Source organism: Scleropages formosus, chromosome 5 (genome assembly GCF_900964775.1).
Source record: "Scleropages formosus chromosome 5, fSclFor1.1, whole genome shotgun sequence".
Lineage (NCBI taxonomy): Eukaryota > Metazoa > Chordata > Actinopteri > Osteoglossiformes > Osteoglossidae > Scleropages > Scleropages formosus.
Window position 1 is genome coordinate 22113617 of NC_041810.1, and position 16352 is coordinate 22129968.

The window sequence follows — 16352 nt, forward strand, 5'->3', positions numbered from 1 at the left end:
CCAATTTCAGACTCAAGCAATTGTTAGACAAAGCTTTCCCAACAAAAGGTCACACGTGACTAAGCCTGAGAAACCACCACTTTCCCAGCAGAGAAAAACAATCCTAGGAAGCCGGGTAACACGTTGTCCAAGTTGGCCAATCACACAACCACCCGGGCACAGAAGGCGAGGCGCTGGCTGAATGATTGAAGCACATTTTCACACTTCACCTTTCTACTGCAGTCACTGTTCTACTTCCATCAAACAAACGGTGATGGTGGATTAATGGAGCAAAAGTTAGAAAGTCTCCATAACTGGATTCAGGAAGGAAGCAGTGTGGCGACAGCGAGTATTGTGGCAGGACCTCGACCAATGCCCTCACACTTGACCATTGTTTGTTCACAAGCTCCATCTTAGATCTTTCTGTGGTTTTCAATTCACTTGGTTTCTTAAAACAAAAACTACCAACTTTTTTTACTAACAATGAAACACATGCACATTACAGCATTCCATGTCCTTTGTAGCTGTTCTGTAGTTTCTCATGTGTTTACACGAAACATGTCCTTTTACTTATATGCAAACTCCACACAGACTGAGTGGGGATCAAACCCACCTGCTCTCACACCACCCAGGTGCTGTGAGACAGCAGTGCTACTCCCTGTGCAACGGTGCTTGAAAATTAGGCTCAGTTTTATTAGTCTGATTTTTCAGAATTCACACAGTAAGCAAGCAGTGAAAAGACAATAAGCCTGTTGGCATGCTGTAGAGCTGAATTCCCCACCTCCTCCAATGATTTGATATTATTCGCAACAGGAAAAACATTCTGGGAGCTTCAAGAATATGAAGTCCTGAACTGTCACTTAATGGAGAATTAGGGCCACTAATGAGTGAAGCAGCCTCCAGGGACAACGATAAGATCCGTGTATGAATAACACCCCTGTGGCCAATTACAGCCCACTTACAGCGATGACAAAACCCTCGGCTCCATTGGTGCTCAGACATGTTATAAATCACGCACAAGATTTTAAGTATTTCTGTTTTTTGCCCCCAAGGAAAGTGATTCCTCACCGACAGACTCCCGTTCACTTTAGAGTCCAACGTACTTAGTGTGTAACATACGTACGTTCACTTTGGAAGGGGACGGATTATTCGCCCATTATTCTTTTTCTTTGCATTATTCGATGCAAAATAAATGAAAAAGAAATTACAGAGCTTAAGATTGCTGAGGTGAGTGCACCAAGAGAGCAGAGCAGGAGCCACGACTGAATGTGATAAAATCCCATGCAATGGCAATCTGCCCGTTAATGAAGCTCTGTTTTAATAAGGCCATGTCTGCTTGGCAGGCACTTTATATTTGCTCTCAAGGGGATAAATAATAGAATGGTTATTTATAGTGTAATGTCACTTCATTCTTGGCCAGGGCCCTTTTGTCTTGTCAGAAAAAAGATTTCTCTTGTCAGCCGTTGAATTGTACTGAACATTCTTTAAACCACAAGCTCAGCACACCAGGCGGTCGAAGTTATTTATTCACTTGTACCGAAGGTATTTTTAACTCACATTCTCAGGAAAGACTTGAAGTCACAGAGTGTATTAAGGTGAATTGCAAAATAAAATTATTTGATTCATATTGAAACCAACAACCACAGCAACAATGACAAGGATGACGCCATGACATGTCGAAACTTTCCATTTTTCTCTTCTTCGCATAAACTAACTGCACTGCATGTTTTCTTTGACATATTAGACTTATCAAAATGCACCTTAGAAAGGTTTTCTCAGGAAGACACTGCCTTCATAAGTTGGGCGAAGAGTAATACAGACCTCAGGTCCCGTCATCCCAACTTCATTCTTTCCTGTTTCACAATAATTTTGTCCTTATGTCTGCAGTAAGGATTTGTATCACTGAAGCTATTTCTCTACTCCTGTATATACAGAATAATATTAATTTAATATTAACAGTTCTGATGACTATAAGTGAGAGTTTTTGTAAGAGTGCAGCTTTTTTATGAAGCTTTGTATTATATGGGCATACTGAACAGTTTGTGTTATGGCTGTAATTTTTGTGGCTTTCTAATAAGACATTGTCATGTGCTTAGAGATATGAAAGCCATATGATCTTTAATGAAATACAGACTATAATGCTATATAGAGTATATGCCTTTACTGGGTAGCAAATTAAAATGCAATGTATGCAAGAACCCATAATTGGATTGTTCTGTTTTTTTCTCCAGAAAGAACCAATGCTCCTCTGGTTTTATGGAATCCTTTTTTTGAAAAGCTGTCACCACATTTGATCAGCTACAAGAATAGTACAAAACACAATATTTAATGACATAGTCAGTCTTCCGTCCATTTTAAAGCGACATAGATGGTTTTATTTCATTGCCAGACATATATTTTTAAGTATTTCATGTTATATGGAAACCAAGCAAACTGTGGAAGTCATTAAGCATTATTAAAATTCTATTTCCAAAAACATAATCATCAGCTGTATGTTCTATGGAATTTGTGGAATTCTGTGGGATGTATCTTTTTGTTCACAAATGACACATGAAAAACATTCCACCCAAAGCCCAGTAAAGACCACCTTTTATGTTTCTTCACCAGTGGAACTTCAAACTGACAATAGGAACAGAATTCAATGCATTTTTGAAATGTTTGTATTGTTGTTGGAGTTTTAGAGTGATTGTGGTGTGTGACAACCTATATTTGCTCCCCCCCAGGCAGCACAAAAATCCGCAAATGACCCTGACACACAACATAATTCAACCAACACACACAAAAAGAATAAGCATGATACCTGCAGAATGTTAAATATTAAAATCAATAAGAGAAAATGATATATTTCACAAGCTGACACTTGGTGAAAGAGGCAGAAACTCTAAATGTATTTCCTTTATTTAGTAAAATATTTCCAAAGATCTGGAAAAAGATAACTTTGTTGCAAAGATAATTCTGTTGCAGAACAAAATGTGCAGACATTACATACAACACAAGAAGTATTATTTTTTAAAAAAAAAACACTCCAAATATACAGCAATGTCCCCGGGGCATGTCCCTTTGTTCACGTTTAACTGATGTGGTCCTCGCCATTTAATAACCACAGGCCAAATTTTTAATCAGAAAAGAGAACAATGTGCTTTGCTTTTTATTTAATGTTGTGAAATAGTTGAGAATTAAAATGCCTTTCGGAGCAGTTCATCAAAAGCTTGACGTTTTGCTGCTGCTTATATCCACACAGCTTGGCTGAGGTACAGAGAGACATCTGCAGCCAGGAAGCAACAAATTGCTCTGGAATCAGCCTTCCTAACTACTGCACTATTGTCATACACAAATAATTATTTATATATTAATCACAGTCTCCCTTCTGAGCACTCGAGAGCAAAAACTGCTGCGATAATTCATTTCCCTTAGTTCCATAACCCTTACAAAAGCATCACAAAAGTGCCTGTTCGCATGAACACGCTTCTCGGAAGTGGCAACAGTGCTTTCTATAGCTTTGGCTCGCTTTTGCAAGATACTTATTCTCCATTATCAGGTCCTCATTCATTTCTGAAAATGGACCAAATATTGAAAAACCAGATAATTAAATGATTTATTCCATTATTTCTTATGCAGAAAATTTCCCTTAAAATAAGTCTCTATAACATCAGGTTTTTATTTTTTTTATTTATTTGTGTTTTTGAATCTCACGCATGGTTGTCATAACAAGCACAAGCCTGTATATGAAAGGGTTCCTAGCATTTTGTGTCTTTTTTTAAAGTCTACATTTAAAATAGAAGTAAGAACTGTTAATTTTCTTCTTGTTTCAGTATCATTTTATGTTTAATTTAGTTTTATTTCGTTTAAAATTATAAATAAATTCAGACGTAAGATTTTTTATTTTGTACTTGCTATTTCTTAACGGTGGGGGGCGTGGGGGGTGCGTGGGCGCAGTGGCGCACTGGGTTGGACCGGGTCCTGCTCTCTGGTGGGTCAGGGGTTCAAGTCCTGCTTGGGGTGCCTTGCAACGGACTGGCATCCTGTCCTGGGTGTGTCTCCTCCCCCTCCAGCCTTATGCCCTGTGTAGCTGGGTTAGGCTCCGGCTCCCCGTGACCCTGTATGGGACAAGTGGTTCAAATGGTGTGTGTGTGTGTATGTATTTTTTAATGTTTGTAGAGTAACGGAAAGCTACGCTGTATGATACATGACAGTCTGGGCAAGCTGATATTCCCCAAGCCATAGTTTAGGTCTTTGTGTGGCATAAACCCACTTTTTATATGCAGGATCATTTATTTTATCCTCAGAGAGAAGCGAGGGACCTTCGTATCCCAAGAGGTTTTGACCCAGAACAAGATCTTCCGTTAGCGACCTGATAGACATCTCACTTACATCATCCATCCAAATCCACTGAGCTTAATCTGTGTTTGCTTTGCTAATTTAGTTATTTTTTCAGCCTGTTTCTCTACAGAAGATGACTGAGAATGCTGAAGCACACTGGGATTGGTTTGAGCTATAAAAAGGTCACGTGTGTTTCATGGGATTTGATTTACAATGCCGAGACCCTCCCAGTCTCATTCGGGACGTCATTTTCTCCAGTGACTGGATGGTCTTGCTTGTAACAGGGAGTGGCCATACTTTTGGACATATGAATCATTTTCCAGTCCCATGCCCCTTCATGCAATTAAATCAATAATTTCATTACATCGTGATGATGTTGATTACGGTAGCAAGAATTTTTAAAAAGCATCCTGGTCCAAGAGAAAGCCAAAGATGATACCTTTTTAACACTGCAGACATGAGCGTCCAACACTCCCACCAAGCACGTATAAAATGTTCAAAAGAGAATGACAGGTAGTGCTCATTAACAAACCGTAGATGTTGACCCCTGTCAGACAGGCATTAAAGGGCGCCTTGTTCTTTCTGACAGCAATGAAAAGTACATGCCACAGTGAGGAGATGTTCCATCACGCCGAGACAAACAGAGCGCAGAGCAGATCTGCTTAAACAGCTCTGAAGGAGCCAGGCTGTCTGTTACTGTGCAGCGAAGTGCGAACAGCTGTGAGGAGGTAACAGCGAAGGACCACCACGCATGGTCTCAGATGGTGAATCTGAGCAGAGCGCCTGCATGCGCTTGCTGTCAGTGTGATTTAAAATGCCACAATCATTTGGTTATTTACTGATGTTCTTCTTAACTGCTATCTTTTTATGAAGGCGACACAGTTTACTTAGTTTTACTCATTTATATAATTCAGGCTAAGGGCATGTCATGAGGGTGCAAGAGCAGAACTCCTCCTCAAGCTTGAGTGAGCAAACAAATTATAGGTTTGGGTCCTTAACCGCTACATTAGCACCAGACATAAGATGGTGTCACTGCAGTTAAAGCAATGTAAGGAAGCGAGATGTCCTTCTGCAACTTTAAGGTTGTGTTTACCGATGGGAGTTGAAAATAAAGACAAAGGAGCGAAAGAAACCTTCTTGCAGTAAGAGGGTTGAGAGAATAAGTCAATGAGAAGCAGGTCGCAAAACACACGTGGCTTGTGGACATGAAAGGGAGTAAAATAATGGTGTTAAATGTACAGCAAAAATGTAAAATTATGAATTGTTGTTACTGGACCAGGACACCATTACAATCAAGAGCCTCATCACAATAAACTTTCGGAGAATGGATGATTAATGGATTGGCACAGTGGGTCTAGTTCCTTTCAGTTTAGGAACCAGAAGTTTCACATTTACTTGTACTGATAGAACAGTCATTTTGAAAGACGTCTGGCTGCTTTATTGGTGCAGAATGGGCCAAAAATTCTTGTCTAATTAACCATTGTGTAACTGTAAATTACCATCCAATATATACATATTAAAACATGTATAAGAAATTAATATCACAGAGCGATCAGCCCTTTTCCTGTGGTTATGACACAAAACACAAATTACGACAATTTGATATATGTTAGAAAAGCAAATATGAAGTTCATTGCAAAACAGTCTTATCGTTACACAGTCAACAGAATTTACTCTGGATGTATCAGTGCAAACACCATTCAGTTCAGTTTATTTTTATTGAGTGCTCTCCCCAACACAGTGATGCTGAGCAATGAACAATTGTGCACAGATTACCAAGATATAAAATAAATCAAAACAGAGATACTGCTGTATGAAACTCTAACAAAGTAAGCAGAGTAATCCAAAGAGCAGCTGAGGAGAGGAAAACAAAATACCCCCAGAGCAATAGTTCTCTTGGGGTCCAAGTACCAGTGGTCGCCCATCTTCCTGGGCATTCGAGTGCCTTACGAAGGACCTGCGTAGGGACTGTTATTAGGATTCTTGGGAGTGTTATTGTTATTGAGATTCCTGCTTCAAGTGACCTGCTAAAACATACCAGTAGCAGTCCTGTTGAAGGAGGGTTGCCGTAGGTTTGGGCACAGACCTAGAGACACCCAGTCTACACTGATAGATTATGGGGACAGGCACTTATACAGATTCTCAAAATACAACCACAGTTTTGCAGCGGGTCTGGAAATTGTATATGGTCTTAATTTCTCAACAGCACTATAAGAAAGGACAACTGAGTAAGATGGCCATGGTATGGATGTAATGATAGTGAGTTCCAAAGTGTCAAATATGTAGAAAAAATTGCTTCATGGACAGTAGGTATAGAAATAAGGACAAAGGAAGGTCCATCCAGGGAGGTTTTCATTTAAATGCACATTGAGATGTTATACATTTAAAAAAAATTAAATATTTTGTAAGCTTCAGCCATGATAGAAAATTACATGTGAAAGTCTTCGATGGTGACTGCGTCAAACAAGCAGGACGAGGCCATGGGTCTCACTATGAGAATGTGGGAGGATTCCTGAATGCCCGCGGGGGCCTTTGAAAACCTACTTTCAGTGGAAGGTGACCCCTCTGGTTCTGAATGAAACACATGTGAGACGTTGCTAGGACCACCCAATTTTTTTTCCTTCCTTTTTACAAGGAGCCTCATAAAACGTATAAAATAGGAGGAAAAAAACCCATGATTAGTGAAACCGCTAAATGCTGAAACAGAAACATATAAACGCCGAGAGCTAATGGCCTTGTGGGTCACTACGGAAAGTTCAGTTACCGTGTCGGCCTATTCATCAGTCAACAGCGCGGAAAGTTGAGGTTAATGCTGCATCTGGTCGTATTCCCACCACAAACTCAAATATTGTTCTGCAAAATGTTGGCAAAAGCCACCATCTGGATCAAGCGACTGGGTGATTATAGCAAACCCAGTGCAGTGTTCAGCTGATCGCGAACATCCCATCCAGCAACACATGCAATACAGCAGAAGACTCAGTTAGTGACCGTTTCCGAGCTTGGATGGTACCATAAATCAAAATGAGCAACATTACGGTACCAAGAGCATATAGTTTTGCACCAAAATCGCTTGTCACGTGTATTTAAGAGATTGATTACATCTGAACCAGCAGATCCGCAAAATCAGCATCAGTACCGAGTGCCCAAAGATTTAATTTAACGTCTAGTTTAACAGATTGAATATGTTACACACTAAGGATCTGTATTTCCTGTCCAAGTTGCTTTCATAATCTCATAAATCTTCTCTTGGGCCTCAAACACTTGTGAAGGAAAAACGAGTGGTTGGGAAAAAAATGAGTCACTTGTGAAGCGGTAAGGTAGTGATTGATTGATGGGAGTTCTCTTTGTTCAACCAGCCAGGGCGTTTCCAGCCCTGCGCCTGTTAGCAGCACCAAGAGAATCAGCAAGAAAAAGTGCTGTAAATCCTGAGCTGACGCCCTGGCAGCCTTGCAGCTCCTGGCTATCCTCTGCCCACAAGCTCAATGAGAAATAAACATGTCATCGCTAGCCAGGTCCAGCAAACACGGTAGATGCCTTTAAAGTTTCACTGAATACTCCTTTTCTTTGTTAAAAAAAAATCACAGTTTTTATTTCGGAGAAAATATTCACATACTGTATTTTTTGTTGCTGTTATATTGCAGTTATATTGCAGTTATATATGCCTTCTCAGCAGCACCTCCCTTGCAGAGTAAAGTCAAAACTAGGCAGGATCTCAGAATATGAAACAAAAAATGTAAATTCTTTCTTCATTTTTATAAAGCATAATTCTTCTTCTTCTTATTATTATTATTCAGAATAATAATATTGGTTTAGAAAATTATATGGACTAGATGAGGATTTTTTTATATGGGCATAAGAGAACGTGCACAGTTTATTTAAAGGGAAACTGTCTCCCTAAATCTTGAAAACCTATTTTTACACTGTTTTTTAGCAGAGATCAGCTGCTGATGTAATGCACTTTTTGTATGATCATCCTCAGAGATGCACATGACTTTGGAGAAAATCATCTGCCGAATGCATGCATGTAAATGTGATGTAAGTGTTTCTTGCAAAGGTTAAAACAAGGCAGTTTACCATTGTTTAGTTGAACAGAAATCCCGTTTAGTGTAATAGCACAAAACCAAAGTGGGAAAAGCACATTCCCATTTCTGAAACTGCCAAAATAGCAAAACAAGTGTTGCCCAGCAATCCATATTCTAGTGTGTGCACTATAGTACTAGCTACTCTAATAAAAAGTACCTGCTGGTTGTGTGTCGAGAATGTAAAGGTGGCAAAAGGAGGTAAAAGGAGGCAACGTACTGTACCGTCGAAGCTATCGTGCAAAAAAACAGAGAAATATCAGCAGTACACTTGAAAAGCCATATGGGAACTGTTTGGTGAATGTCCTTTTTGTTTAGAAACAGCCATACAAACAGCAGCTAAATCATGCATTTATATGAAACACATATTTGACCTCAGTGACAATTTCATTCACCAAGGCAGTGATGTGACAAGCTGCCAGCAAGGACCCCGCTGAAAATAGGCACTAAGCTTTACCACCTTGACATGAATACTGATCCATAAAATATTTAAAAGCTGAGAAGTCCTGCTCTGACAGCTGGAGTTTTACTCACGTTTTACCATGGTTTTGTTACACTTTTTAAACTGTGAAATAAAAGCAGTCAGTGTCCATATCAATCACATCTGGGCTGAATCTGGCCCGACACACCACGGCGGAACATCGAGATAAAAAGCAACAGTGACTCTGTTTCAGTTCTCTCAAATTTTGCGTTGCCCTTTCCACAAATGTGCTTCACTCCATGGACACCCTACGCATCAAATGCAAGTGATTAAAACGGTAAAAATTGAAACAAGATGTTAACTCCACAAATGCAGTTTCATTACATTTTATAGAGGTTCCACTTTAACGATACATTTTAAATCTCTTACTTTAAATTGGACTTTCCTGGAGGGGACCTATTAAAGTCTTGCACAAAAAATTCAAATATTCTATTCAGTAATCGACTGCAAGAACACCAGATGTATAGGGAAGAAGTTTGCAGAAGTTCACAAATATGTTTTTGTTTTTTTTTTAAATAGAGGTTACATTGTCTCCGTAGTCCTCAGAATACATCGGAAAATGTTCTCAGAAATACTTGTTTTGTATTTTACAGACACCACTTGGTACTATTCCATCTTAGTTTCCACCAGCGTTTTAGTGGGTTTCAAGTTGCCTTTTTAACGTGTACAATATACCAGTGCACGGGTTTATTAAAGGAATTATCAGTAAACTGGCGCTGGTAAATCACAGCAAAACAAATTATTCTGAGCACAAAGTCAGTACTGCAGAGCATAAAAAAGGCAACGTGGCACTGATGTAGACTATGTTTCACTGTTTCTTCTGTTCTCAATGAGAATGATTTTAAATAATTTTCTTCTAAAAACACACATGTAAAGGAGCAGTGGAGCTGTTTTGCCAAAAATATGTATATGCAGAAATAATGTAATAATAATGTAACACCTGTTACGTTGTAATGTAAATAATGTAATACTTTACATTGTTGTTGCTGCCTGTAGAATTAACAGGAAATACAAAGGTGATCATGACAGATGGTGGGACACAAGTTCATGTAGCTGTAAGGAGAGAAGTGGGTTCAACAGAGATTCATTTGGAGACCATTTTTAAAAGCTGGCAGGGATTCAGCAGTTCTGAGGGAGAAGGGAAACTCATTCCACCACATCCTCTCTTTCTCTCTCTAACACACACACACACACACACACACTCTATGTGTTCAGTAGCCAGCACAGCACAGAAGCACTAGTTCTATTCATTCAACCCTTTCACTTCCAATGTAGAAGTTTTTGTTGGGCAGAGAGCAGCAGATGTGTGGAGCTCAGGGGCTGTGACATGTGAGCCAGGGCTGCAAACCCACATCATAAGAAAACTGATATTATCTCTAGTACATTATAGCATGATAATCCTACAAAATTTCCTTTTTCATTCAAAATGCTGGAATTTACTGCAATGGACAGATAACTTTTAACTGTCCCAGTCCACGTGTTACAATTCTGACATTATACCAGTCCTGGAAAAAGGTGAACAGATAAATAGACAGGTTGCTGGGTAAATTGATTTATTGATTTATTTATTGATCTTGCGATCGATCGATCAATAAATAAATCAATCTATCCACACACCTGTCTTTCTTTCCAGGTTTTTGCAGTCCTTCACACCTCGGAATAATATATTGTGTTTATTTATGAAAAACTGGCCCACTTCTGTTCAATTCTTCTGCTACTTCTGGAAATTTTTCTCAGTTGGATATTCCCTTTTTTGGCAAAATGTTGAGTTGCAGCTGTCCTCATAATCTAGATAAAATATTCTAAAAATATTCTAAACTGGGAAGTGGTCGTTTGAGCTAAAGAAAGAGCCGCTGGAAAGTCGGTCATCCGTTATTTTTGCGCTCCGCGGATGTTGAACTTCAGTCCGTGTGCGCGCGCTTTGCGCGTCCTCGCGGCGTCACGGTAACGTTTGGGTAAATAAGAGCAGCGCAATACATGTTTATAAAACACACACACACACACACACATTTTCAGAACCGCTTGTCCCTCACGGGGTCACGGGGAACCGGAGCCTACCCGGCAACACAGGGCGTAAGGCCGGAGGGGGAAGGGGACACACCCAGGACGGGACGCCAGTCCGCCGCAAGGCACCCCAAGCGGGACTTGAACCCCAGACCCACCGGAGAGCAGGACTGCGGTCCAACCCACTGCGCCACCGCACCCACCCCCTGTTTATAAAACATTTGGAAAGTAAACTGGAAGCCAGCGCTGGATCATGTGCCTCGCTTTTTAAAAAGAGCCGTGAGGAAAGATCGCACGCGGCTGAGCGGACGCGGCATCATACAAGTATTATAAATATATACATTTTTTTATCCGCTCTCAGTACTGTATCTATATATACTTTATGTTCGTCTCATGAAAACTTGGACAGTAATGTGATCCGCAAAATAAAAATGACTTTTTCTCAATATCTCTGCAATTTTACCTGGGAACGGTAGTGCTGCAGAACCCCGACCCTAGTACTAGAGTAAATGGGTAAATGAATGTAAAGTTGCTTACCTAACTAACAATGTCAATGTCCAGGCCACCTGACAAAGATCTCACATACAATAATAAGACCACTGAATGATGATGATGATTATGGTGATGATGATGATGATGACGACGACGACGACGACGATGATGACCTGTACCTGTCGTCGTAGCAGAAATCCGCTCCCAGGCTGTTGAGGTAGAGGATCAGAGCCACGGCGCTCGACACCAACTCTGCGATCATTTCTCGGTGAAACGAACGGGTGAAAATTAATAAAGTGAAAGGCTCGTGTCCGGTGGCTCCGCGCGAACCCCGCCTATATCTCCTTTTCCCGCTGTAAATTCCAGCTCCTCGTGTTGACCAAAAAAACCCCTAAAAACTCCTCTTTTTGATAATAAATAATCCAGGCACGTGCGGCAGTCAGTCTAACCCATGGTGCACGAGAGGGAGCGCGCGAGGTGCCCTCTTAAGGCTGCTGGCAGCGATGACCGCGATGATGACTGCGATGATGACTGTCCTCCGCCAATTGCTCTGCGCCAATGGCCGCGTGCCGCTGCTCCGCCGTGTGTCTGGACCACGTTCGCCTTTCCGCTGCTCCGTCTCCCGCCCCGTGCGACTCGATCCGCCCCCTGCGGACCCGCTCGCGGCGAGGGGAGGACCGTCTCCGCAGGGGACAGACCAGACAAGGGGACACCGGTCACAGCGAGCATCTCCGCTATGATGCTCACACACGGCAAGTGTCTAACACTGACAGCGGCTCCGATTTTCCCCACATGAGCCACTTTTACTGTATATGTACTGTAAGCATACTGTATATCTACATGTACAGTATTGAATTGAATTGATTGTCATTATTTATAGGTAAGCACATACGTATGTATATATGCATATCTATGTACGTGCATATGATGATAACATCACATAAAGATATATGTATGCGTATATATAGCCAACCATATAGTGTATACTGTATTGTAACGACCCGCGTTACTGTTTAAATGTAGATAGTTGCATTATGGGAAATAATGTTAAATGTGTGTAACCACTGGGGGCACTTTAGGGGAAAATGGTAGGGTGACCGTGTGTCGCAGTGTGTGGGAGAGCTTAGGGGTGCTAAGGCAGGCTGGCTATAAGTGCAGATCCCGCAAAAAAAAAAATGCCCTCGGACCGAAAGCATTATTTTCTCTGTGCCGCTGTTCTAATAAACCGTTCGTTATGAACGCTGCCTTCGCGTCCTTCTTCGCCCCATCCAAACCCATGGCGCTGCGCATCACAGTATGTATGTGCTGTGTATATACTGTATTCTGTATATACTATAGATATCCTGTATACAGTATGTTTGATGCTTATAACGGGACCTAAACTGTTAATAAGTTGAATGATTAAACTTTATTACTCATCTTTTTACTTATTCTCACACAGCGAATGGACTTAATGAATAATTTTGAGTTACGAACCGACTTCTGGTCCCACTTGTGTTTGTGAGTTGAGCTACAGGTGCAATGGTGAAACCCTCAAAATGTGCACATAGAAAAGAACATTTTTACACATGGGCTACATTTACATGTACGTGAATTCATTTAGCAGACGCTTTTCTCCAAAGTAACGTACATCTCATAGAACGCGTTCATTACATTAGCAGGAAGAGAGACTGAGATGTAGACAATAAAACAATTGCTAAAGAACAAATGACCAAGAAGGCCCAACGTTTTTGAAAAGCTCAGCTTTTCTGTTAAAATATTTTTAAACCTTGATTTAATGAGGAATGAGACTGAGGTGGGTCTTTCGCCAGCAGCCGTACAGGTGCTGCTGCTCACTGAGAAAAGGTGTGTCATGGCTTCTTGTGGATCGTGTTGGGAATGAAAGAGGGGAGCTGTGAAGTGATGATGAAGCATATGGGCACCTATTCAGGAAAGGTAAGACAGAGAATGGATCTCTTCAGAGTAACACTTAGAGGGACACACAGACAAGGTAGGGGTTGTTGTGATAGGCACGGTCTGCGCTGTGATCCAGGTTGCAATCAAAGAACTGCAGTCGAGAACCTAATAGCCGATCATGGTTCAAAGAACAGGTCGTAGTCTGAAGAAACATGGTGATGGTTGGAAGATTGAGGGTTTTAATCCAAATAACAAGAAAGTAGGAACTAGGCAAAGAACTCTGTAGAGTGCGTACACTTAATGAGATTCAGTACCCTTTGTGGGTTCACTTCACTCTTACAAAGACCTGTGTGATGGAACACGGGTGAGTTGTATTTTGTCTGGTGAACTGGAGCAGGACCTGCGGTGATCAGTTGAAGGTACGGCATGCATCAGCCATGACAAGGTGTTCACTGAGACTTCAGGTCATCATCTCAGAAGAAGACTCACGGGGCTTCTTATGAGGTCTGCAGGAAGCACATGTCAAGTAGCAAGTCTTATGTTATTAACAACCAGGCAGCTCCCAGAGCTCTGGTATCTCATTGGCCATGGCAAAAGTGCAGATGTTTTCATCTAAACCAAAGCAGATGTAGAGCCTGAATCCGACATACACGTGACACGTCATCTTCTGTGTCCAGATGATTTGTGTAAAAAACAGCTGATTTGCGGGGCATCTGGTAGAGAAGTGGTTAGAGTTGCTGCCTTTGGGTCTGAAGGTTTGAACCTGACCTCCAGCTGTAGTACCCTTGAGCAACATACTTGTCCAAAAGAGCTCCAGTAAAATTACAGACCCGTACAAATGAGTGTGTAATTGTAGGTAGCTTAATGTCATAAGTCATTTTGGAGAAAAGCATCAGCTGAATGAATAAACTTAAAACGATTAGAGAGTGAGTCATCTTCAGATTACTAATAAAGAAACATTGGGTTGATACCAGTTCTGGAAAAAGCAGAAGAAATGTGAATACTCTCTTCCAATATGTAACTAATTTTACATTGACCAGCATCCAGGTTGGAGTTGAACTTGCCTTAATTCTTGGTTCACCGCGACTCCACGATCCCATTGAAGCACGTCTCACGTTCCAGCAAGCCGCTGCGAAGACGGATTGTGGAGGGACACCACCCTCCGCATTTCCACACCTTCATGGCACCACTGCTGAATGGAAGGGTGATAAATGACTCTTTATGTTTTATCAAAGATGAGGCCCATCTCCCACGCTGTGCAGGCCGCCGGCGGGCCGTCACCCCCCCGAGTGGCCGCTTTAGAGGAGGACACGCTGCTGATGGATGGACGGAAGGTGGCTGTGATGACTGGACATCCATCACGAACCTGGAAAGGGTGACCAGATAGCGAGATCATTTGTTCCCTCTCACGCCGCTCCCTGAGTCGCCAGACCGTCTCAGGACCATTAATGATGAGCAGAACTCTACAAATACGTTTGATTATATTTTATTTTTTGAGTTCCTCTCAAGCACATTTTGGCAACACATATAACATTCGCATGAAATGATTAATGTGTGCGATCCGATAGTTTCAGTCGTTACCCTGCCTCTCATTTTGCTTCGGCCCTTGATCTACAGCTATTCGTTTTAGTATCAGGTGTTTGCAGTATTTACTTTTACACTATTTACCTTTCCCCGACACTATTAGCACTGGAGTCAAAAAAACAAAACAGTGATTGTTATGACAGGTTTTAACTGCCCCCACACAGGAAGACAGCTTATCCCCAGCAGTCCAGCAAAACTACAGCCAAGAGAACAAAAGGACATTTATAAATGGGACAGCTGCCACATAAACATAAATTATATATCTCCTCTGCAAACAGAACCAAGCAGGAGGCAAATGTTGCCGTGGAAGACTGTGGTGATGCCCTGCTGGGGATTCTTTAAATAGCCCCTGAAAAAAAAAATTACCGTTTCGTACCGATCCATCTGTTTATCATGGACTTTGTGATTTAAACAAAATCGCCCCAGAAAGTAGGGTGGAGAGAAATCATTAAGGGTTTTTTTTTTTGGATGAAGGCCAAATGTTCTTCTCCCAGACCCCAATGCTCCATGTGTTTGCATCAACTGCCTCCTTCTGGGGTGGTTGCAAAATTTCTTCAGGTCCGTGGCAACATCAGCCATGCGTTGAAGAGTTGAGGGGCTCAGTGAAGCACTCGCCCTCCTTCCCATGAGACGGCAGGGTTCCATCGTAGCCCTGCGAGACACCCCGTCTTCAAACGCCCTGCCGTCTGTTCCTGCTGGTGTCCCTGTAGCAGTAAAGGGTCCAACGGCCACTGGCACAAGTTCGATGGCACCAAAGCCAGCCCATTGATGGGTCATGTCGGTAAACTTGCCAAGAGGAACTGGTTCCAGTAGCCACTGGGAGCCATCTGACTCCTGGGGACCATCAGCACTCTGTGGGCTTCCAAGTGAAACCTCCAAGGCCAAAGCTGAGCAGGAGGTCATTTATGGCGCTCATGAATGTCAAACAGATGCTGTGATTCGGTGGTTCTAAAGGGAAATTATCCAGAAAAGCGCTGTTGGGAATGGATTGTTAACGTACAATGTTTGACTCCCAAGAATTTCAGTCACTGCTTTGCTTTGGGACTGAATTCTAGTGGTTTCTTCTCCCTGAGGAGTTATTTTACTTTGTTCATGGATAGTGGAAGAGGGTGAGGTGGAACTAAGGAGGAGACAGACAAGTTCTCTTGTGTTCAGCCAACACACACAAAGACAGATCCTTCCTTTGGCCAGATCTCAGGGGAGTGTGTGTCATCTCTCCGAGGCCGACCGAGCTATTATTTGTCCTGTTGTACATTTTCGCCCATTTGCATCCGACCTTCTCCGTTTCCTACCAGTTTGCAGCCCTCTTCCGTACCTACTGACTGTGCATCTTTTTTTTCGCACAGGCCTATGCTCAACATTTGGAGAAAAAAAGACAACAGCCTGCAGTTAGGAAAAAGAATGACATTTGTACAGTCCTCACAAAACGTGAGGGATAAAACCAAAAGAAATGAATAAACGCTGGAGTCTTTCATGTCGCTGACACGAAGCTGCAGGCGCTTTTCTGTCAAATGCAA

General features: G+C 41.8%; 1 protein-coding gene across 2 annotated transcripts in view; it reads right to left on the minus strand.

The window, feature by feature from the left end:
* Positions 1 to 11676, minus strand: part of LOC108942239 (protein O-mannosyl-transferase TMTC2-like) — a 29369-nt gene extending 17693 nt beyond the window's left edge. For both annotated transcript variants that reach the window (XM_018765413.2, XM_018765412.2), the window contains exon 1: positions 11535 to 11676. In XM_018765413.2, the coding sequence (XP_018620929.1) occupies positions 11535 to 11617 (83 nt within the window). In that variant the 5' untranslated portion in view covers positions 11618 to 11676. The remainder of the gene's footprint in view (positions 1 to 11534) is intronic.
* Positions 11677 to 16352: the final 4676 nt, after the last annotated feature.